The following is a 25882-nucleotide window of genomic DNA, read 5'->3' on the forward strand; positions in this document are numbered from 1 at the left end:
TGTATTAGCATGTTTTCAGAAAAAAAAATCATCCACCTGTAACAAATTGGTGTTTATTGTAAAATGGTTTCATGTGGTACATTTTTATGGTGGTGGAATTTTTGTGTACTGATAGAGCTAAAACTAAAGTGCAGGCAAATACAGGTAAGACTCCTTCAGTTTGCTAGGAAAGAATCTGTTACGTCAGTTTTTTTGAAGCTCTAGAGCTCTGAGGATTTCTCAAATCATTGAAACCTTGTTTTAAGAATGTTGTAAGTGGGTGCCTGAGTGGTGCAGACAGTTAAGCAGCTGACTCTTGATTTCCGCTCAGGTCATGATGTCAGGGTTCTGGATCAAGCTCCACATTGGGCTCCACAGTGTGGAGTCTGCTTGAGATTCTCTGTCTCTCCCTCTCCCACCTCCTTTGCCCCCTCCCACTTGTGCTCTCTCTCTCTCTCTCTCTCAAATTTTATTTATTTATTTAAAGATTTTATGACAGGGAGAGAGAGAGAGAGAGAGAGAGAGAGAGAGAGGCAGAGACACAGGCAGATGGAGAAGCAGGCTCCATGCAGTGAGCCTGATGTGGGACTCAGTCCCAGGACCCCAGGATCACGCCCTGGGCCGAAGACAGGCGCTAAACCACCGAGCCATCCAGGGATCCCTCAAATTTTAAAAAAATTTTACAAAAATGTTGTAAGTAATCTTGAAACCATTGTTATTGAATAGAAATAAAATGCAAGCTAAAAAAAAGGACATAAAAGGCAAGTTACATGTGTACTTACTTATAAATCTTCTAATAGCCCCACTAAAAAAGTACCAAAAAAGGTGAAATTTCTGTAACCCAATATATCATGTCCACATTTAATCAATATAAAATTTTGACATTTCACATTTTTTCATATAAATTATTTGAAATCTAGTATATATTTTACAGTTACAGCACATCTCAATTCAAATGCTCAATTTTCATTGGAAATATTTGATAGGTATCTAGATATATATCTTACACTTGAAAAGTAGATTCACATGCCTGAGTTGCTCAGAGCATGCTTAAAAGTTTTCTAGTAATGGAATTGATAATCAACTTAAAATTTCACTTAATTGGGATGCCAGGGTTGCTCAGTGGTTTGACACCTGCCTTCAGCCCAGGGCATGATCCTGGGGTTTCAGTATCGAGTCCCACATCAGGCTTCCTGCATGGAGCCTGTTTCTCTCTCTGCCTGTGTCTCTGCCTCTCTCTCTGTGTGTGTCTCTAATGACTAAATAAATAAAATATTTTTTTAAAAAAATAAGATTTCAGTTATTTAAAATATAATTTAAACATACAGTTCCTCAGTCACACTAGCGATATTTAATGGACTCACTAAACCACATGTAGTTAGTGGCAACTTTAATGAACCAGCCTCACACTTTGTGGATTAGCCTATTTAATTTGTAAAGGGAAGTTAACATGGGTACCAACACTGTGTTAGTCCTCTGCATTTCTGCATGAGTCTACGAAGGAGTACTAAGATAGCATATGAATTCCTTTTATGGTACTTATTAAGATACCTTGTAGAACTAAGCTATTGATCTCCTTAAGACAGGGTTTATGTATTTCAGTAGCAAGATGCCTCTCTCATGGTAGGCCCACAACATATGTTCCTGAAAGAGCATGAATGGGTGATTGAGAGGGCATTTGTAATTATAACAGGGACAGGTTCTCATGGATATGAATTTCTTTAATTTTTATACTTTCTATTCCCACATACTTTTTAATACAATGGAATTGAGTTTTAAGTACTAAACTAATTGAATATACCTCCCCTTTGTATACTGCATTACAATTTGATTTGAGTATTACAGTGAAAATCCTTTAAGATAAGACATATTATTAGAGTAGTACCTTTAAAATAATTCTGGCATACAGACAAACCTCTCAGTAAATGCCAGTGCCCTTCTTCCCTTAAGAATGAAACTGAATGGGGGCACCTGGGTGACTCGGTTGATTAAACATCCTACTCTTGATTTTGGCTCAGGCTATCATATCATGGGTCATCAGATCAAGTCCAGAGTTGGGCTCCATGTTGGGTGTGGACTTTTCTTAAGATTCTTTCTCTCCCTCTTCCCCTCCCCCCTAAAAAAATGAAAACTGAATGGTATTTGGTGCTCATTGAGACATCCTGAACCATGGAAAAGCACTTGAAAGCCTAACAAATGAAGGAAAGAGTAAGAATTAATGCCTTAGAGAACTTCTAAATATTTATTATGTGTCAGGCATTGTGTTATACCTTCTCTCTTTCAATCCTTATAGCAACCGATGAGGTAGATACTGTTATCATTTCTGTTAAACTATACCGAGAAGTGGTTAAGCGCATGGGCTCAGAGTGGGGCTGCCTAGGGTTTTTGAATTTTGGCTCTGCCACCTATTAACTATGGCCTTAGATAAGTTACTGATTATTCTGTGCCTCAGTTTCATCATTCCTCCAAATGGGTGTAACTACTGTCATGACAGTTTGGGTGATGCACGCAAATAGTTTAAAAGCAATGCTTCCTATATACTAAAGTGCTTATCAGTATTGGATGAAATTACATTAAACAACTTTAGATCCTAATTAGATTAACAGTCTTTTTTCTTAATATTCTGGTAACACCATCACATGCTTTAGCAATTGTAGATAAAATGAAAAGGGTGGAAGGAGTGCATTAGAACGTATTTCCAGTTGTTTTATTATTTCTTTAAACTAATGTTATTTTATTTGGATTATATATGATCAACTTCTTTTTACAATTGCCTTTTAAATTTTATTTTTCAGGTGACTTAAAAAATTGTAGTATAGCTGACATACAACATTATGTTATTGGTTTTGAGATATATAAGGCGTATAATGAAAGGTTTGGCAATTATGTACATTATGAAATGCTCACTATAAGTGGTTACTGTCATCATACATTATTGACTGTATTCCCTATGCTGTGCTTTACATATCTGTCCTTACGTATTTTATAATTGGAAGCTTGTGCCTCTTAATCACCTTCACCTATTTCACCCATCTCCTCTCTTTTCCCCTCTGGCAGCCGTCAGTTTGTTTTTTGTATTTATGACTCAATTTCTGTTGTTTGTTTTTTTGTTTTTGTTTTTTTTTTAGATTCCACATGTAAGTGAAATCATATGGTATTTGTCTTTTCCTGTCTGACTTATTTCACTTAGGATAATACCCACTGGAACCATCTATGTTGTCAGGAATAGCGAGATTTCATTCTTTTCCATGGTGGAGTAATATTTCGTATATACCATATCTTTTTTATCCATCTATCCATCAGTGGATACTTAGGTTGTTTCCATATCTTGGCTATTATAAATAATGTTGCAATAAGCATAGAAATGTATGTATCTTTTTGAATTAGTATTTTTGTTTCCTTCTAGTAAATACCCAGAAGTGGAATTACTGGGTTGTATATTTACTTTTTTGAGGAATCTCCATACTGTTTTCCATAGTGGCTGCACCAATTTACATTCCCACCAACAGTGCATGAGTGTTCCTTTTTCTCCACATCCTCACCAACACTTGTTATTCCTTGTCTTTTTGATATTAGTCATTCTGACTGGTGTGAGGTGATATCTCAGGTGATTTAATTCTTAATGTAAAAATATCTTGTCTTCCACTTAGTATTGTTCCTGGAGAAATTAATGTAGAATCAAACATTTCTTCATTGCTCTCAAGGTTTAGAATAGTACTCAATTTTTTTTTAATAAATAGGTGAGAAATTATTATATGCCAAGAACTGATCCAGGTTTTAGGGGGATATAGTTCTAAAAAAGTCCTTTCCTTCCTTCTATCCTAATATGGTAGAGAGAGAGAGAGAGAGAGAGAGATAAAACCAAAGAAAATGGCAAGATGGTGTCAGAATTGTTAAGAGGTATGCAGGAAATAGTGTAATCAATAGGGAGTACCAGAAGAGTTGGCTTCTTTTAGCCAAATTGTTAGAGAAGGCCATTGAGCTTGTAGAAAGGCCTTGAGAAGAGAATGAGCTTGACGTGCTGGGGACAAAAAAGGCTTGTGTAGCTGGAATTCAGTAAAGGGGGGATAGAAAAGCAGGAAATGGATTGTAGGCAAGAGCTGGAACAGGAAGAGTCTATAGGCCAAGGTGAGGAATTTGAATTTTATTTTGATTGCACTAAGAAGCTATTGGGTGTGTGATGGTGGGACAGAGTTAAGGTGTTAAGTAGTAGAATGAGATATGATTTATTCCTGTGGAGATGGGCAGGTGGGGACAAAACCTGACTTGAGACTATTGCTGTTATTCATCCAGTTGATGGTGGTAGCTTGGATTAGGATTGTTAGAAGTGGGATAATGAGGAGTGATTAGGTTGAATATGTATTTTGGAGGTAGACCTGACAGGACTTACTGATAATTTGGGTGTGTGACATAAGAGAAAGATATCAAGGATAACTCTTAAGATTTAGACCTGAGGTATCAGGTAGTTAAACTGAAAATGCAATTATTTGGCAAAAACTGAGGTTCTTAGAACTTTGAGGAATAACAAATTCATCCAAAGGTACCATACATTTTTAAAATACCTTAATTTTGTATCTGATTATGATATAAGGTATGTACATTGTAGAACATGAAGAAAAATTTAGTTGTAATGGCAGTTTCAACCAAAGTATTAACCTTCAGCGCATTCTCTTCTAGATCGCATTAAATATATGCTTATTCTTTCAGTAAATAATTATTTGGTGCCTCCTAGGAATGAGGCACTGTGGTAGGCTTTGGAGATTCAACAGTATACAAGACAAAGTCCCTGTCCTTATACATTCTAATGGGGGAGATAGGTAAGAAATAAGTAAACAAATGAATAAGATGACTGCAGATTGTAATGAGTCTATAACAGAAGTGAGGGAGAAAGTGAATATCCAGAGACTACCAGCATAGATTTTTCTTACACAGTTGAGTTCATCTGTAACAATTTTATATCCTTTTTTTTCTCATATCCCAATGTGATAGGGGTGCCAGGCTAATTCAGTGGGGGCGGCGGCGGGGGGGGATAGTGTCTTAAACAAGTGGTGCTTGCACAATTGGATATCCACATGTAAGAGGATGGATTTGGATCCCTGTTTCACACTATATACAAAATGTAACCCAAAATGGCTCCTAGACCTAAATGTAAAAGCTAAAGCTGTATAACTCCTAAAAAGAAAACATAGGCATAAATCTTTGTGAGTTTGGGTTAGGGAAATTTTTTGGAGGAGTGGTTTGGACAAATTTTTTAGCATTTGTAGGCAAAAGCACAAGTGACAAAAATAGATCAGTTGGACTCTATTAGAATTACAGACTTTTTTACATCAAAGAACACCATTAAGGAAGTGAGAAGACAACCCATGGAATGGGAGAAAATATTTGCAAATCATGTCTAACAAGGAACTTGTATCCAGAATATATTAAGGACTATTGCAACTCAGCAGTAAAAATGCAATTCAATCATGGACAAAGGCTTTCAGCAGACATTTCCTTAAGGAAGATATACAAATAGTTAATAAGCACATGAAAACATGCTCAAAATCATTAGCCATTGGGGAAATGCAAATCAAAACCACAGTGAGGTACTACTATATACCTACTAGGATGGCTATAATAAAAAAGACAATAATAATGTCGGCAAGGCTGTGGAAAAGGAAAAACCCCTATATGTTGTTGGTGGGAATGTAAAACGGTATAGCCACTTTTGGAAAATGTTTTAGCAGTTCCTTAAGAAGTTAAACTTGGGAATTGCCATTCACCCAGCGCTTTCACTCTTAAGTTATATACCAAGTGAAATAAAAAGACCTGTCTACATAAAAATTTGTACATGAATGTACATAATAGCATTATCCATAGTAGACCCCAAGTGTACACAACCCAGATTTCCATCAGCTGATGGTCAGATAGATAAAATGTAGTATATCCATACAATAGAATATTATTTGTCAATAGAAAGAAATGCAGTACCAATTCATGCTACAACATGGATGAACCTTGAAAACATGCTGAGTAAAAGAAACCAGTCAGAAAAAGACTCATATTGTAGAATTCCATTTATATACAATATCCAGGATCGATCTCAAGAGACAGGAAATAAAATAATGGTTGGTTAGGTCTGAGGTGGGTGAGAGTGGGAAAGAAGAGCGATCACTCAGTACACAGTTTCTTTTTGGGATGTTCAAAATGTTCCAGATTAGATTGTGGTGGATGTACAATTTTGTGAATATACTAAAACCCACTGAATTTATACTTTTAAATGGGTAAGTTTTCTGGCATATTAAATATATCTATAAAAACTTTGTATTTTTAATGGTATCATCCATGTACAGTGATGGCATTAAATCATCCCCCTATTTAATTTAAATCCATGATTGTAACTAATGCCTTTTTTTCCTTCCCCAAACAAAAGGTGTCACCTATTGCTGAACCAGCCTACCAGTGCAGAAGCATAATAACAGAGAAAAATCATTTCCCCCATAAAACATGCCCATTGTTGGGCACCTGGGTGACTCAATAGGTTAAGTATCTGCCTTTGGCTCAGGTCATGATCCCAGAGTCCTGGGATCAAGCCTTGTATCAAGCTCCCTGCCTGGAGGGGAATCTCTTTGTCCCTCTCCCAACTTGTGCATGCGTGCACTCTCTCACATTCTCTCTCAAATAAGATCTTAAAAAAAAAAAAACAAAAAACCTACTCAGGTAGTAGTGATGTTTACAGAGTGATAGGATATGAGCATGTGACTTTCATGCATTACAAGTATGTGTGCCATCTCATGTGAGTGTCCTTTACAGACCCAGCTTGGTTCTTCTCCAGTGCCTCCTCTTGGAGTTGTACCTGAATTCATTACCAGTTTTCATCTGAATCTGCTGGGGAATGGGACGATTCTGCTTTTGTTTCTTGGCCATGAATTGCTTGATCCTGAAAGTCTTGTGAGAAGACATTGCTTGGAATAGTCAACCACACATACCACGATGGCAGAGAAAAGGAGAGAGAATACTGTCATTTTTGCGCATAAATCTTTTAATTTGCATTATTTTTCAAAATACAGTTCTAGTTATGCAGTCACTGAATCAAAAAGTTTGTGTATGTGTATATATATTTCTAACTTTAAAAATATGTTCATAGAAAATGTGGAAAATACAGAAGACTAAAGAGAAGATAAAATTCACTTATATTTCCACTGATGGAGATAAAATTCCTTTCCTTTTCTCTATACTGTTTTACATAGTTGAGAAACACTGTGCATAAAACTTTATATTTACTTTATTTTTTCACCTCAAGTAATGTTTCTTCCATGTCTTTATAAACTTTCCATAAGCATGATTTTGATAGCTACATCAACTATCTTGGAGGTGTACTGTACCTTTCTTTGTAATTCTCCTATTTTTGCTTATTTGGCTTTTGATATTATGCATATTATTCCTCCAGAATAAATTCCTTGAAGTGGGCTTACTGAGTTAGTGTGTCAAAGGGGGACATCTGGGTGGCTCAGTGGTTGAGTGTCTGCCTTTGGCTCAGGGTGTGATCCCAGGTCTGGGGATTGAGTCCTGCATTCGGCTCCCTGCGAAGAGCCTGCTTCTCCCTCTATGTCTGTGCTTCTTTCTCTGTGTTTCTCATGAATAAATGAATAAAGTCTTTGGAAAAAAAAAAACTGTCAGAGGATTTGGAGTATTTTAAGGCTCTTAATGTAAATGGCCACATTGCTCTCTGAAAGGTATGAGTAAAACAGTTGCCTATGGTGGAAGACGAAGCTGGAAAAGTAGGTTGGTTCAGATAAGAAAGGGCCTTCTGTGCTCTGTTAATGAATATGAACTTTATCTAGAGGTGCTTTGGAATTGGTCAATATTTTTAATATTGGGAGTGATAGGAGATGTTAAGAGTAGATGAGAAGTTGAGATATGAAATATACATTTAAGGAAGAGTTGATAGGACTTAGAAATTGAGTGTGAAAAAAAAAAAAAAAAAGAAATTGAGTGTGACCAGGGAACAAAAGTAGGTTAACCAACCACATTTATTCTCTTAGGTTCCTTGACATACTAGCTGATTATCCAGAGAGAAACCAAATTGTTAAACCAAAGAAAAATCTTTTGTCTTTAGCTTATTATGTGTTCAAAATGATCTTCCTCAAATGGAAGTAGAATATTTTTAATGTTGTTGTTGAAGTAAAGACTAGAAATAATGTATAATTTTTCCATGCAGTATAATTTACATGAAGTAAAATTTACCATGTTTAGTGTAAGTTCTGCAATTTTTGCAAATATACAGTTGTGTAACTACCATGACAAAATATAGAATAGTTCCTTTACTCCAGAAAGTTTCCTTATGTTAATCCTTTTTCCCACCCCTAACTACTGGTCTGTTCTTTGTCCCTATAATTTCACCTTTGCAAGAGTATCCTATAAATGAAATTATCCAATCAGACACTTTCAGTCCAGCTTCTTTTCACTTACCATAAAGCATTTGTGCATCAGCAGTTTGTTCCTTTTATTGTGAGTAGTATTCCCCATTGGAGGAATAGAGTCCTTTTTTAATTATTTCCTTTGAAGGGTGAGACAGAATACTGTAGAGATCTTTTTTCTTTTCCTGTACCGATAAATGCTTGAAACAGTCATTCTCTCCATCTTGTTGTAACTACTGATAGATAGATCTTATTATTACCCAGTGCTCTAGGGCACCTGGGTGGCTCAGTCGGTTGAGTGTCTGACTCTTGATCTCAGCTTGGTTCTTGATCTCGGGGTCATGAATTTGGGTCCCATGTTGGGCTCTGTGCTGAGAGTGGAGCTTACTTAAAGAAAAAAAAATAGTGCTCTTATATTTTCAGTTGTGGAATCAAACAACTATTTAATAGGCATGTAGATTGTACAACTTTTGAAATGTGTATTTTTTATGGGATATTGATTTCTTAAACGTTCTACTCTTTGCATGTTGATTATTATATACATTAAGGTCTCCGTCATTTATTCTGAAATTAAGTGAAACTTATATATCAGGCATTGTTTTAAAAAACAGTATATTTGTGACTTTTAAAACAATACTAAGTAGAGATCTTATATAGATTAAGTAAACATTTAATAAGCAGCTTCACAGTTTTAACTAGATTGGAGGTTGCATGTGTTAGGGGGAATTGATAAAGATACTAAGATTTAAGGTGATACCTCATTGTGGTATTGATTTGCATTTCTGTGATGATTAGTGATGTTGAACACTTTCATCTATCTGTTGGCCATCTGTATGTCTTTAGAAAAATGTCTGTTTAGATCCTCTGCCCATTTTTAAATTGGGTTGTTTGCTTTTTTGCTATTGAGTTATCTAAATTCTTCATATGTTTTGAATATTGACCCCTTATCAGATATATGATTTGCCAATATTTTCTTCCATTTGGTAGTTTGCCTTTTTATTTTGTTGCTGGTTTTCTTTGTTGTGCAGAAGCATTTTAGTTTGATGTAGTCCCCCTTATTTATTTTTGCTTTTGTTGCCTTTCCATTTGCTATTAAACTAAAAAATCATCACCAAGACCTACATTAAGGAGCTTACCTCCTGTTTTTTCTTTTAGTTATGATTTCAGGTGTTACATTGAAGTCTTTAATTCATTTTGAGTTAATTTCTGTGAATGGTGTAAGACAGTGGTCTAGTTTCATTCTTTTGTATGTGGCTGGCCAGTTTTAAAACACTATTTTTTGAGGAGACTGTCCTTTCCCCCAACGTATGTTCTTGGCTTCATTGTTGTAAATGAATTGACTAAATATGCACTGAATGGCTATTATCAAAAAGACAAGAACTAGCAAGTGTTGGTGAAGATGTGGAGGAAAGGGAACCCTGTGCACTATTGGTGGGAATGTAAATTGGCACAGCTATTATTGAAAACAATATGGAGGTTCCTCAAAAAATTGAAAAAGGACCTACCGTATGATCCAGTAACTCCACTTTTGGATTTATCCAAAGGAATCAAAAACTCAAAAAGATGAATGTACCCCATGTTCATTGCAGCATTACTTGCAGTAGCCAAGGCATGGAAACAACCCAAATGTCCGTGGATGGATGATGGATAAGAAAATGTGGCATGTGCATGTGGGCTATAAAAAAGATTTTGTCATTTGCAACAATATGAAGGGACCTTGAAGGCATTATGCTTTGTGAAATAAGACAGAAAGACAAATACTGGATAATCTCACTTATATGTGGAATCTAAAACAAAATCCACCGCCCCCCCCCCCCCCCCCCCCCCGCCCTTAACTCATAGATACAGAGAATAGGCTGTGCTGTCCCTGTATGCTTCTGGCTGCACCACTCGTATTGTCATGGACTCTGGGGATGGTGTCACCCACACTGTGGCCACCTATGAAGGGTATGCCCTGTCTCACACCATCCTGTGTCTGGACCTGGCTGCCTGGGACCTGACAGACTACCTCATGAAGATCCTCATGGACTAGTACAGAGGACAGATTGGTGATTGCCAGAGATGGTCAAAAATGGTTGAATGTGGTCAAAAGATAAAAACTTCCAGTTACAAAATAAATAAGCATGGGGATGTAATGTATAGCCTGGCAGCTATAGTTAATAATGCTGTATTATATGAAAACTGCTAAGAGGGCAGCCCCCGTGGCGCAGCAGTTTAGCGCTGCCTGCAGCCCGAGGTGTGATCCTGGAGACCCAGGATCGAGTCCCACGTTGGGCCCCCTGCATGGAGCCTGCTTCTCCCTCTGCCAGTGTCTCTGCCTCTCTCTCTCTCTCTCTCTCTCTCTCTCTGTGTGTGTCTCTATGAATAAATAAATAAAATCTTAAAAAAAAAAGAAAAAAAAAGAAAACATTCATGTTTCCCTGATATGATAGGTAATGAATTGTTACTGATGAAATCAAATTGTGTAAAATTTTTCTATCTTTACAAGTTTTTTCTTGTCAATCCGTTATGAGGAGTCTGAAAAAGTAGGAACATTATACATTTATGTAAACAGTATTTTAGAGGACTAAAGTTCTACATCTTTAAGAAAAAGACAATAATAATAGCTAATCTCATCAGGGCCAAAATATTCCAGCAGAAATCAATAAAAATAACTTAGAAGATTTTTTTGCTTTATTTTTTCCTGAAAATACTGAAGTTTTGAAATGAATGATTTTCCTTGCTGTAAACTGGAGAATTGAACTATAAAAAGAATGAGAAAAAATATATCAAAGGCAATAGTGCATTTCATAAATATTTTATGGGATAATCATTTTTCAAAACTTGATAAAGTAGATGATCGTTCTGAGGTTGAAGAAAAAGGTACTGAGTTCTTGCACTTAAGGAGCACAGTCTAAGTGAGCACAGTAGTAGATAGTACTATGATAGAAATAATTGCATTCTGTGTTAATACATAGAAGAATCCTATAACTTAGATTAGAGATGGTAATTGAGGGACCAACTAAGAGATATCTTCCCAGAAGGGGAGATGCCTGAGCTGAGACCCTGAAGGATTTGACTAGCTGAAGAGGACAGTAAAACATCTGAAAAGAACATGGTGTATCCAGAGAATCATAGAGTTATACATGGCAGGATTAAGGGGAACGTGTTGAGAAAAAGTGGGAAAAGAGGCTGCAGAAATAGTCCATAGAGGGCTTGACCCGGCATGAATTTTATCCTGAAGAAAATTTGAACCTTGAAAGAAAACAGTAAAAGTGTAGGACTGTTTGCCAATGTGCTTACTATCCCTAGCTTGCCCCCTTCCCATTTTTCTGTCTAGTTTTTTTGTGGGGAGAAGTGAGGAATATTATTTTCTCTATCAGGCTTATAAAACTTGTTGCCACTATTCCTGCCCTCTGAACTTTCTGACTTCTGCTTCCCAGTTGGCGGTGGTGAGAGAGGAGTGGGTATATCTGTTAACAAATCTGATCAGGATTGCCAAAAGATTGCTTGCAATCTGAATGAAATGGATTATTTTTAGCAGCTGGGCATTATTGTCTAATCCACTTTCACTGTTGAGATGACTTTCTGTAAGGTTTTTTGTTTTTTTTTTTTTTTTTCTTGTGGAGGTATGGGTGGTGGTTCATAGAGTTTAGGTTACTTTTCCCACTAAGGTGTAACTATTGTTTTAGTGGAACTCTAAAATTAACATAGAGCTAATAGAATGCTATTTGGTCTGCATGGGCTATCAAGGACACTGTGCTTTGCTAGGAGGTGAATGAAGGACTTTTATAATTGGAAATTGTTTTCGGGAATGAATGTATTAAGGCAGAGAGTTAATGTGGAACATTTTCTAGATCACTGATAGCTTATGTAGTAACTTTGTGCAAATTACAAAGCAATGGTTCCTTTCGTGATGTTGCCTCAGGAGACAAGCAGATGGCATTCCTCGGATAGTTGAAGCCCTATAGACACATCCCTTGGCTAGTGGAACATGAACTTGAATGTAGCTCTATCTTGCACTCTTAAGCAAGGCAGAATCTGTAACTATTCAGCAGCTCCAGACATTTTGAACTTGCCAAGGGATTGAGGATTTGCTGTACACTGAAGTGTACAGGGTAGGGACAAACTTTAGAACAAGCCTATTAGCTTGCCCTGTAGACCCTGGTTGTCATCATTGTAGATTTTGACTTATGGGTATAAGTGATAGTTGTGCCTAGAATGTTAAGTGGTAGTGTAACTGAATCTTGACTGTGTTAGAGAAGACTGTTAAGCAATTTGCTCTTGCATGTCTTTGCTGTGCAACCATTCAATGGTTATGGGATGAAAGAAGAGATATATATCGAAAGTCAGTATGGTTTTTTAATTTGTAGTTCTGGGTATCAGGATGGAAATTACTGTTTCAAATAGAAGTTCCATACCCAAAGGCTTCATTAACAATCAGCCACATTGGTAACTAGGAGTTAAAGAAGCTTTGACCAGGTTTTCTGGTTCATAATAATATGAGTCTTCAATCACTGAATGGTACCATCGACAGGCACTATATATTTAGGTGATCTATTTATGTTATCAGTCTTCTTGAGTTAGGATGATCAAAACTCAAATTTTACAGATGATGAGACTGAGGTTTAGAGAAGTTAAGTAACTTGTTCATATTATAAGATTTGAGTAAGATAGATTCACTATGCTTTTTCCTCTAAAAAGTCTTCTAAGATTAAATGTTCCAAATTCTGTGTATAAGAAAGAGAAACAGCAAATTGAAAAAAAACTACATACCTGATTTTATTAGTTTATTTAAAACATGCATTCCCCATTAATTATAAAATTCTTCTGGTGCCTCTGTGGCTCAGTCAGTTGAGTGTCTGACTCTTGATTTTGGCTCAGGTCATGATCTCAGGGTGATGGGATCAAGCCCGGCTCAGGCTCCACACTCTGTGGAGTCTGCTTCTCTCCCTTCCCCTACTAACTCTCTCTCTCTCTCACTCAAAAAATAAAATCCTAAAAAAAAAAAAAAAAAGTAAAAACTTTGTTATGTGATCTGTGTGAATTAAAATGTTTGCTTAAGTCAGGCCTTCTTGTCCAAAGCTCTGTGACTGTTCTTCATTTTGGTTGTTTTGATTCTTCCAAATCAACACTCAGGATATTCCAACAAACAAAAAGTCTTATCTGTATTTCCCTTCAAGATTGCTTCCTTTCCCCCAGAAATATTTGACCATAATTATTAGTTAACTAGAATTGAGATCTTTGCCCTGTCACTGTATAGAATAACTAAGGTTCCTGATGGCACGAATCATCCAAAAGCTAAATAATATGCTGTTTTTCTAAGACAGAAAACTATGTAATATGTCTTATAAATTTACCTAAAATATACTATTAAAAGTTAATTTCATATAGCATTTTAAGTTAAATTATTTAAAATAATAAAAATTTATTTCCTCAGTTGCGTTAGCCTCATTTCATGTGCTCAACAGCCATGTGTGGTAGTGGCTACCATATTGGAAAGTGCAGATACAGAACATTTGCATTATCACAGAAAATTTTGTTGGGCAGCATGGCTCTCTGAAACAGTGGGACTAAGGATTTCATAGATCAGCCAGACTTCAAGGCACCAGTGGTGGAGTATCTTAGCATTCATTTACATATGGTCACCGATTTTTCCTGTTTTCAATATAATAACTAAGCTAGAAAGTTCTGTTGTTTACCTTCTCCAGAGAATAAACTCCAGAAGTCCACAGATTGGTGGCAGGGTGGAATTCAAGGAGGGATTTAGGGACCTAAGTGCGTCTCTGACTAATATCCCTCATTCTTCCTATTTTGAACTTCCATATTTCTTCTGTTCTTTTGTCTTTATGGGTTAATGTTTTTTTTCCCTTCTTTTTTTAATCCTCTTTTTGTGCTTCATTAGAGTTTCCGTAGAGAGATGGATGTATGTATTGAGCCCTCACAGCAGGACCTGTGAGGCTCTTAACATTTTTATGTAGAAATGTGCCAGAAGCACTTGTCACTCTTTTCAGTTGTTGTCTCAGTATTATTGCTCAGAAGCATCAGTAGTAGTAGCCAAAAGCCCAAATATTTTGTAGTCTGTCATTTTTATTTTGGCTGTTGTACAAGGCATGGTATAAATAAAGGAGAATCATGAAGCCATTGTTAAACTCTCCAACTCTTTTGATTATGCTTATCTTGGGTGTTTAAGAGGTAGGTAGGTTGAGGAAGGAACTAATGCCTGATTTCTGCCAGGTGTTTATAAATTTTAGGTTGTATTTGCTATGCATTATCCTACTTTCAAATATTCCAGACTCTTCTTAGCTCAGAAAAATAATTTTAAAAGAATTAATACTTTCTTGAAGTAGGAAATGAACTTTCATTCCTGTTTTCTTCAGTGAGGATTGTGTAGTTGGCAAAGTCAAATATCCTACTTCAGTTAGTAGTATAGAAATAGACCGTTTATGGTATCCTGGTTTAGGATGGACTGCTGTAAATCATTAGTTTTGGGGCTGATTGTTTACAAAAATTTAACTGGAAAACTTGATGCTCCTTTAAAAAATTATGGCCTTTGTGCTAGAATTGTTGAGAAAATTGTTGTTTTAAGTGTGTTCTGCCATTTGCAGTTACTAAAATACCTAGTGTTACATGTTCTCTATAGCATTTACTTCACCTTCTGTTTGGGAGTAGTAACTTAATTTAAGAAGTGCACACTGAGTGAATCTTGAGCATTAAGGCGGTGCCTCAGATGCATTCATTTAATCCCTGCATCAGTGTTTTCCAAAAGCTCTGAGAGGAGAGACTCGGGTTTGAGATCTGTTATATTTCATGAACACATTAAACACTGGTAGTCTAGTGAGATAAAATAGAGTGAAGTAATTACTTAATAGCAACTGTTTTGACATGAGGGTGGAGTTCTAAGAGCAAACTGTTATTTTCCAGTGGCCACTGGTACAGATCACACAGAAACTGAAGTTGTAGATTGCATACTAAGGCTAATCACCATGCTCTTGTGGTGATCTATTTTCTCCAGATTTTCCTTCCCACCTGTGCAGCAATTTTGGTGCTATGTTTTGAATATCCTTTAACGGTCTTTATTGTTAAAACTTTGCACTTGAACATAGTAACTTCAAATAAATTTAAAATCAAAACTGAATTTGATTTTCTTTTTTAAAATAGACTTTCAATTTCTTGACAGCTAAGCAGTTAATATTTTAGTAATCTAACATTTTAGAAATACTGAAAAATGAGATTTATGGGAGAGGTCCTTTTCTATTAGGAAAAGTACATTGTAGAAAACAGATGAGGGCAGCCTCCTGGGTGGCTCAGCAGTTTAGCACCGGCTTCAGCCCAGGGTGTGATCCTGGAGACCCGGGATAGAGTCCTACATCAGGCTCTCTGCATGGCGCCTGCTTCTCCCTCTGCCTGTGTCTCTGCCTCTCTGTTTCTCTCTGTGTCTCTCATGAATAAATAAATAAATAAACTCTTAAAAAAAAAAAAAAAGAAAACATGATTCTGTAGATCAGTTTTACATTTGTTTTTAAGGTTTGCTGTAATGTGTCTTACTGGTAACAAATCACTGAAATTAATAACTTTCACAGGAGTGCTTAACCATCATCCTAGATGAACTGTTTTCAATATAATTGGCTTCTTTTATAATGATAGGTATTTTACTTGAAACATCCTTTTGAGAAAGGACCCATAGGCTTCACCGGGGGTCCGTGGCACAAAAAAATGCTTTGACTTTGGGCCCATTTTTATTATTTTATTATTTATTTATTATTTATTTATTTATTTTGGGGCCCATTTTTATAAGGTGATCTTACCACTACTGCTTCATTATAATATTTAGACCTGTGGGCAAAGAAGTAAAAAAAACGATGAGCTAAGATTTAATTATAGTTCTTGAAATTTTATTTTATTTTTTTCTTGAAATTTTAGAACTACAGTTTAGCGATCTTCACCTGGAGCTTGTTACTGGAAATGTAGAACTTCAGATTCCAGCCCAGATATTTGGAATCAGAATCTATAAAATCTGCATTTTAACAAGATCCCCAGGAGACTCCTGTGTACTTTAAAGTTAAATAACTCATCTAGTGCACCCCCCTAAATAAATTTGTTGAGGGAACTGGTGTACTTCAGAGATGTTCAGTGACACACCCAGGGTAACAGTCAGTGCAAAAGCTTGGATACAGCTAGTGCTCTCATAATTCTGGTGCTTTCATTTCAAGTGGTCTCCTTTTGGCCTCTAAGATGTTAATAAACTGTAGTTACTTAAGGATTATTGCATATTTGCCCTCCTACAAATCTTTACCCCAACTTTCCAATGCATCAAGGAGCTCCCAGCTTGTTGAAAGGAGCTGTGCTGGATTAGATTAGAGGTTAGGAAGGGAGGGGTCCTGGGACAGTGTTGGGCCAGCCATAAGACCTGAATTCCTTGCTTTCTCTGCCCTCATGGTTTTAGTTTTACATTATAAAAATTAAGAACCTAGGGCTAGTTGTTTAGTCATCCATATCAGTGCTCTTTCAAGGGTATACTAGGTAAATCAAGGTGTAACAAACTTAAGCATATAGATTTATTACAATTTAATAGTATACAATAGTATTAGCAGTATACACATCACCTGGTGAGTTTTTCATTATTTTCATGAATAGTATTATAGTATCATAATACTAACAGAATTTAATTTCATAACACTACTAGTGGTAGAGGACCATATTTCTTTAATATCAAAGCTTCTAAAGCCGCCCTATGGAAAAAGGTGAGAAAGTAAGCATTTGATGAAATCCTAAGCACTGAACTATACACTTTATTCTGACTCCTTCCTTTCCACCTTCCCTCTTCCAGCCAGTTGTTGTTAAGTACAGTTATTTGTACCTTTACAGTATTGGCATCTAGCCCTCCTCCTCTTTACTGTTCCCACTACCTTGATGAATGCCTTGATCATGTCTTGCCTTGCCTATTGAATTAGTCTTTTAGGTTAATTCAGTCATCTTATTTTTCTTTTTAAAAATATCAAGGGTCTCCAAACTCAGCCTTCCATTCTTGCCTCTTCCACCCAAAGCCAGTCCACATCTCCATTTCTTCCTCCCTTACCCTCTTCTCATAGTGTATGTACCAGGCTTGCTTTTTCAGAAATTATCTTCATCCTCCCTTCAGTCTTCCTATTTTGGAGAGCTTTAAGTCAGCTTACATGTGAAATCCTCCCTGACCCCTGCATCCCCCCTGACCCCTCATTTAATCTCTGCCTTCTTTAAATTCCCAGCAGAGTTTATCAAGGAATAATAAAAGTTTTTACCAAATATTGGAGCTTTATGAATGCTATTTTTATCTTCTCCATTAGTCAAATAAACTTCCTTGGGGTCTTGGGAAATCTTTGATTTCCTCAGAGGAATGCAGTAGTGAAAAAAGCAGACATGGTCTGTCCTAAGTAACTTACAGCCTATTTGGAGAGACAGTCATTAATTAAATAATCTTAAAGAGAGAACACTGAGGGTATTTATCCAAAAAATACAAAAGTACTAATTCAAAGGAATACCTGCCCCCTGTGTTTATTGTGGCATTATTTATAATAGCCAGATTATGGAAGCAGCCTAAATGTCTTTCTATAGATGAATGGATAAAGAAGTGTGTAAATGTATGTGTGTATACACACACAATGGGCTATTATCCAGCCATATAAAGAAATGAAATATTGCCATTTGCAACAACATGGATGGAGCTAGAGAGTATAATGCTAAGTGAAATAAGTCAGTCCTAGAGGGGAGGTGGGTAGGGGAATGGATGCAGTAGGTGATGAGGATTAAAGAGTACACTTATGATGAGTGCTTAGTGATGTGTAGAATTGTTAAATCACTAATTGTATACCTGAAGCTAATAGAACATTGTATCTTAATTATACTGGAATTAAAATAAACTTAATTTAAAAATAAACAGAACGTTGAAACTGTGGTAAATGCTATGATGTAGAGATTCATGGTGTCCTGGGAGCAGGTTATAGTGGTTTTGACCCAGACAGAATTTTTGCAAAGTAAGAATTAAGATGAGATCTGAATAGTGAATTAAGTAAAGGATAGGGAAGTGCTGTCCAGGCAGGGTGTACAGTATGAGAGAAGGTGGGAGAGAGCAAGACCAGTGTAAACCACTAAGAGAAGGCCAGGGTAACGAGATTACAGAGCTTGTGTGATATAAAATAAGCCTGGAGAGGTGGGTAGGACTCAGGTATCTTAAAGAATTATTACTGTTTATTCCCTTAGATCAGTGGAAAGCCATTGAAATATTTTAAGCATGGGATTGAATTTTGTTTCGGATCTCTGGCTGCAATGTAGAAGCTGAATTGGAGGGTGGAGGGGATCAGCAGTGGGCATGGGCAGTCTATTGTATTTGAATAACTGTGGTGTAGTGCATTAAACCTAAAATCTTAGTGGCTTAACACAGAAAAGACTTCTATCATGTAGAGTTGAGGAGAGTCGGCAGCCCTCTTCTATCTTAAAGTATGTCCACCAAGGTCCTCGAAGACAGAGCTTGAAGATCATTTTTGAAGAGCCAGGACTGGAAGTTGTTTGTATCACTGTGCTCACCTCTTGCTGAGTAGGACTCTGGGGCCCCAGCTGAATTTACAAGGAAGGCTGGGGAATGTAGTCTTCCTATGTGGCCACAAAGAGGAACCAATGTGGTGTACACATACCTTGATCTCTCTCCCTTGCAGCCACTTGGGGGTTTATTTTAACAGTTCAGATAACAGAAAGTGGTAGCTTGGGCTGGGGGAGAGGTGACAGAGATGGAGAGAGCTGAATGTCTTGGGAAAATATTTGAAAAGCCAGAGAGCCAGGTGAGGTGAGGGAGAAGGCACTGTTGAGGGTATCTCTTAGGTTTGGAATCTGTGTAACCAGAATGATGGTATGTACTGAGAAATGAAAGACTGGCTAAAGGGGACTTTGGACAGGCTAAGCGTCCGATCTCTTTTGACACATCCAGTTGGAGATGTTAGGAAATTGAATATAAAGCAGTTCAGAAAAGCAGATCTGAACAATATGCAAGTCATTTGGATTAGATGATTGAAATTTTAAGCATGGATAAAGTCTCCTAGGGAGAATGCCGAGTCCTTCCTTTCCATCTAACTGCCATCAACACCCATGTACTGCCATGCCAGATTGTTCTCCTGCCAGCCTTTCTGCCATCAGCTGAACCTTCAGAGGTCCTTAAAGCCCCTTTGCTTGTCCTCAGTTGATTCCCTTTGGAACTCCCCATAACAGCTGTTCTGAATCTTTACCTAATATTCCCTCAAACCCCTGCTCTACTTCTGGTTTATATTTCACAGAGAAAATGGAGGTTTTCTAGTTTTTAGCAGTGTATCTTCCTTTTCTGTTACCCCCTCTTTTTTTTTTTTTTTTTAAGATTTTATTTATTTGTTCATGAGAGACCCAGAGAGAGAGAGAGAGAGAGAGAGAGAGAGGCAGAGACACCGGCAGAGGGAGAAGCAGGCTCCATTCAGGGAGCCCGATGTGGGACAGGATCCTGGGACTCCAGGACCACGCCCTGGGCCAAAGGCAGGCGCTAAACCGTTGAGCCACTCTGGGATCTCCTCCCTTACCCTCCCTTTTCTTATTTTAGAGGAAAAAGGTATAGGTTTCTACCACTATCCAAAAGTAGAGCAAGCCTGTGAAACCTTTCATAAGCTAGAATGGTGTAGTGATTACCATTAATTTATATGGAAAAAATTCTGAGCATTTCCAGACCCAAACATAACCTTTCTTGGGCTCTTTTGATACCTTAGGACACATCTTGGTTACTGCTGAACAAAATAAATTGAGATATATCACAGATGCTCATAGACAAGAGTTTAAAGCTGTGGTGGCTTGATGTGGAGATGCTGAGTTGTAGATCTGGGGAGGGAGGTTGGTGGCGCCACCACTCTCACTGCTTGGGGTCCACACTGCACTGCCTCCATACCAATGCTGAATGCTATATTGGCTTTTTGTATTTTTTTTGTAAACAGGAATATCGTTAGATTTCTATTGGTCTGTGAAAACAGGTACTAATGCAGGTCTTTTGTAAAAGCAAATTGGTATAACTTGAACTTTTGAAAATTGAGGAATATTTGTATATTCTTTTTTTTTTGTTTTTAAAGATTTTATTTATGAGAGACAGAGAGGGGCAGAGACACAGGCAGAGGGAGAAGCAGGCTCCATATAGGGAGCCCAATGTGGGACTTCATTTTATACATTTACTACCTCATGAATGTCTATGAACAAAGTATGGATTAATTAGATAGGATTGAAGTAGAGTATGATTAAATGTGGATTAGATTAGATAGAAATGAAGTTTATTACAGTTCTTTTAATAAATGAAATGATTAAATGGCCCAATTACCTGAATATTAAGTAAATGCTAGGATCTCAGTGCATTTTAACCCCCAGAATTCTTTTTTTTCTTTTTTTAAAGATTTTATTCATGAGAGACAGAGGCAGAGAGAGAGGCAGGCTCCTTTAAGGGGAGCCCAGTGTGGGACTGCATTCCAGGACCCCAGGATCATGATTTGAGCCAAAGGCAGATGCTCAGCCACTGAGTCACTCAGGTGCCCCAACCCCCAGAATTCTTACGTGTGTTTTTAAGTAACGGCTTTAGTAAGTAAGCTATATTATTCACATATCATAAAGTATGATTCAGTGGTTTCCAGTATTTCCGGAGTCGTACATCCGTCACCACTGTCAAATCCCAGAGCATTCATCACACCACAGAGAAACCCGATGCCGATTAGTGGTCAGTCCCACTCTTTTTTTCCCTTAAGCTCCTAGAAACCATTGATCTACTTCCTGCCCATGGATTTGCCTATTTTGAACATTTCATAGAAATGGAATCATGCAATATGTGGCCTTTTGTATCTTGCTTTTTTTCACTTAGCATAATGTTTTTCAAGGTTTATCCATGTTATAACATATAATATTACTTTTTAATGGCTGAATAATATTCCATATGTGGATAGTACCACATTCTGTTTATCCATTCAGTTGATAAATATTCTTTCTTCCACTTTTTAGCTATTACGAATCATGCTGCTCTGAGCATTTGAATACAAGCTTTTATATGGACATATGTTTTCATTTCTCTTGTGTGTATACCTAGGAGTGGTATTGATAGGTATGAACTCTACGTTTAGCTTTTTGAGAAGCTGCCAAACTGTTTCCTGAAGCAGCTGCACTGTTTCACAGTTCTGTCTGCAACGTGGAAGGGTCCAGTGTCTCAACAGCCTCACCAACATTTGTTACTGCTCTCTCGGCAATTATAGTCATCCTAGTGGGTGTAAAATAGTGGTTTTGATCCTTGATCTTTGTGGTTTTGATACGTAGTTCCCTAATGGCTAATGATGTTGACCACTTTTTCCAAGTGCTTACTGACCATTTTTATATCTTTTTGGAGGAAATGTCTATTCTGATCTATTCTGATCTTTATGCATTTTTAATTTGGGTCATCTTTTTTATTTTTGAGTTATTTGGAGTCTTTATTCTGGATACGAGTTCTTACTGCTAATATGATTTGCAAATGTTTTCTCATATGTGGGCTGTCCTCTCTTTTTTTTTTTTAAGATAATTATTTTAGAGAGAAAGAGCAGTGGAGAGGGGCAGTGGGAGGAGGAGAGAGAATCTCTAGCAGGCTCCTCACTGAGTGTGGAGCATGACACAGAATTTGATCTCATAACCCTGAGTTGAAACCAAGAGTTGGATACTTAACTGACTAAGCCATCCAGGTGCCCCTGTCCTTTCATTTATAGTTCTTGCTTTAGAAAAGCTAACATGCAAACCACCATAGTTGATGAAACATCGAAAATTATGGCTTAAGTAAAGTTAATGCAAAAAGAACACTCCTTAAAGAAGATAAAGATTAAAAACTCAATTGAGACCTTTTGCTGTCAGGGTCACATTTTAGAATAATGAGTGTAACCTGGTAAAAGGGTAGTTTTTCTGATCAGTACGATCATAAATTAAACTCTTCTTTTTATGGCAGTAAGCATTTTCTTATCCTTTTTAAAACTGAGATACCATAGACTAACGTTGTGTAAGCTGAAGATGTACAAGGTGTTGATTGCGTTGTTGCATTTCTGTACTGCAGTATGCTAATTACCGTAATGCCTCCGTCATGTCACATAATTATCGTGTCTTTTTTGTGGTTAAAACAATTAAGATCTGGTGATCTTAATTTAAAACTTGGAGATTTTATAAGTGAAATTTTAAAGGCATAGGATTAATATGTTACTAAATATTAATCACATAATTTCGAAATATGCATAGAACAAAGGCCTTTTAATTCATTAGAGAAAGATACAATGGTGGGATGGAATTTTCCCAACACAGCCACTCTATCCATGTGCTGTGCATTGATTTTTGGGTATTAGTAATATCCAAACTGGGGAGGTGACTACTCCCAGCCAGGGTTCTGAGCAATCTCTTTAAGAGGGAAGAATCTAGCACCTTAGGAAGAAGCACCTTTTTCTAGGCTAATTTAGGGTGGAGGGTCTGCTTTATTAGCTCAGTCATCCCGTAGTCCTGCACAATAGTGATGAATACTTTATATATGTAATCTTTTAAAAGTTTAGTGACTGAAACTAGCAATTGCAGCTTAGATTTTGTTTTTCTGTTAATGAGTATACCTTAAAAATTGAAGTGTATGTCAATCTATAAAAAAAGTTACATAGTGTTTTTATATTTGGTATGATAAAAGCGATAACCCTCCTTCTGACTTTTTTTCCTCCTTATAGGCCTCAGGAGTGCAAGTTGCAGATGAAGTATGTCGCATTTTTTATGACATGAAAGTTCGGAAGTGCTCCACACCAGAAGAAATCAAGAAAAGAAAGAAGGCCGTCATTTTTTGTCTCAGTGCAGACAAAAAGTGCATCATTGTAGAAGAAGGGAAAGAGATCTTGGTTGGAGATGTTGGTGTAACCATAACTGATCCTTTCAAGCATTTTGTGGGAATGCTTCCTGAAAAAGATTGTCGCTATGCTTTGTATGATGCAAGCTTTGAAACCAAGGAATCCAGAAAAGAGGAATTGATGTTTTTTTTGTGGTAAGCATTAGAGAAACATTGAGCCTCTGTATAACTCAGAGTTAATCTTATTGTTAGCACTTGGAGAACCAGTTCCTAGAGTCAAAAGGATTTTCAGCTAAGTTGTCTGCAGTCGTTGTCATTTAATTTTTATTTACAAGGTTCCATAATGTCTTAGCTGGATTAATGTTTGTAGGACCAAACTAAATTTTAACTATTCTTTGTGTACTTGAAAGAACATGACTTTTAGTAGTTGATTTTTTTTCTTGGGGGTAGGGCTGGGAGCTAGTTTTTATGCATTCTCTGAACTCACTTCTTACAAGCTAAAATTTCTCTAAAAATTCTTCTAGGATCCTGAGAAGAAAGTTTACCCCACCAAAATCCTTCTCCAATAAGCCTTGGCAGGAACCAGCCTTTCACTTTTTAAGAAACCCATCCTTTACTTGTTCCTCTGTGGTTTGCTTTTTTTTTTTTTTTTCTTTAATAATTTACTTATTGGGTGCATGGGTGGCTCAGTCGGTTAAGCGTCAGCCTTTGGCTCAGGTCATGAACCCAGGGTCCTGGGATCAAGCATCTGGCTCCTCTACCCCTCCCCTTGCTTATCCTTGCTCTCTTCCTCTCTCTCTGAAATAAATAAAATCTTTGTAAAAAAAAGTATTTGAGAGAGAGTGAATGGGGGGTAAGGCAGAGGTAGAGTGGGAGAGAATCTCAAGCAGACTCCCTGCTGAGCATAGGGACTCAGTCTCAGGACCCTGAGATCATGACCTGAGCCAAAACCAAGAATTGCAGGCTTAACCAACTGAGGCACACAGGCACCCCTGTGGTTTGCTACTTTGGAAGTTGGCACTATCATTGCAACTATAATTAGGACAGTAGGATAACCACTAGCCACTATGGCTATTTAAAATAATTAAATACGTTTTAAGATTCATTTTCTTAGTTGAATTGCCACATTTCAGATGCTCAGGAGCCACATGTGACTAGTGACCACTTTATTGGGTAGCACAGACAGGTTATTTCCATCACTGCAGAAAGCCCTTTTGGACAGCATTGTTCTAAATAGTGAAAAAGTGTTACAAGGTGATTTACATGGCATTTTTTGAAAAGGCTGCTTAACTTCGTTATTCTTTTCAACTAAGTTTGAGATTAAGCTTGAGTCAAAAGTCACACATGTATGTCTTATTTAGTTGTAGTATACTACTTTCCTTGATAAATTCTTACATAGGTGGAGATTCCTGGGTGGCTCAGTGGTTTAGCGCCTGCCTTGGTCCCAGGCCGTGATCCTGGAGTCCCGGGATCAAGTCCCACATCGGGCTCCCTGCATGGAGCCTGCTTCTCTCTCTGCCTGTGTCTCTGCCCCTCTCTCTCTGTCTGTCATGAATGAATAAATACAATCTTTAAAAACATTAAAAAAAAAAAAAAGCCATCTCAGGTGTAGACGAGCAAGAAGGGCCCCTTTAAAGGTCAAAAGAGAAAAAAAAAAAGGTCAAAAGAATTTTTGTTTAAAGGAAGGTAACTGTAGCTCATACCTCAGTTACATTTCAGCAAGCCTTTATTAAATTTGATTAAACCAAGATGCTGTGTGGGATATAAATGTGGGGTCAGGGTGCTTGTTTGGGGGCAGTTCACTGTTCTGCAAGCCTGAGAGCCACGAACTTATATACATACATAAGGTTAGTAGCTAATGAGACTTCAGAAGAGCACATTCCTGATTTGAACCTTTATTTCTACCACATTCCAGGTATTGTGTTAAAGCCTGGGATAACAGCTGTAACAAATGAAGCGCCTGCCCTTCTGAGATTTACAGCTGAGTGGTAGATATAGCAGCTAAAGGTTTAGGCTTTTAAATTGGTGATTGTTTACTTCATTTGCACTATTTTTCTGTTTTTTATACTCCCCTCCCCACACACTGTGAAAATAATACATCATTATTAAAGAATATTTGGAAAATAGTAGTAGAAAGAAGAAAAGGAAATTCAGTGTTAATGCGGTGTTTTGTTTTGCATTGTTGCTTTAAGAAAATGTGAAATCTTATAGGAGTTTCCCATAACAGGCTCTGTCTAGGACTCTGGGAATGGCTCTTACTTAAGGTGCTTTTAAAATTTGGTTAGATTAAAATCAGAACAGCTAACGCTTTTTCCTGTCCCTGACCTATTTTGTGTAAAGAAAGTACCCACTTAACTTTGCAGCTCAAGCAATTTCTAGACCTCAGGTGGTGGTTATGGCTCTGCCTCCCTCTTTGGAACTTCAGGTTGGGACAAATAAGCATCTGAGAGACATGGAGGTTGCTGTTCCTGGTTCCTAGGAATAGAACTGCCCTCTGTGGGTGGAGTAGACTAGATGAGGTCCACACTAGCCATTGGTGCTAATAACTGTGGAATGGTCTAGAAATATGGCAGATAATGCAAGCTTTAGGTGTTTAAAAGTATTTAACTACACTCCATGTAGGAGTGTATCAAAATAGTATGGAGCAGAGGCAGGCCTGGGGTTTGGTGGCGTA

The 25882-nt window shown here is 37.3% G+C and overlaps 1 protein-coding gene across 3 annotated transcripts in view; it reads left to right on the top strand.

Annotated features, from left to right (window-relative positions):
- The window catches only part of DSTN (destrin, actin depolymerizing factor), a 37442-nt gene that overhangs the window by 6786 nt on the left and 4774 nt on the right, over positions 1-25882 (top strand). For all 3 annotated transcript variants that reach the window (XM_072736463.1, XM_026002377.2, XM_072736464.1), the window contains exon 2: positions 23096-23403. In XM_072736463.1, coding sequence (XP_072592564.1) covers positions 23096-23403 — 308 coding nt within the window. The remainder of the gene's footprint in view (positions 1-23095; positions 23404-25882) is intronic.

The sequence above is a fragment of the Vulpes vulpes genome, chromosome 14, assembly GCF_048418805.1.
Source record: "Vulpes vulpes isolate BD-2025 chromosome 14, VulVul3, whole genome shotgun sequence".
Lineage (NCBI taxonomy): Eukaryota > Metazoa > Chordata > Mammalia > Carnivora > Canidae > Vulpes > Vulpes vulpes.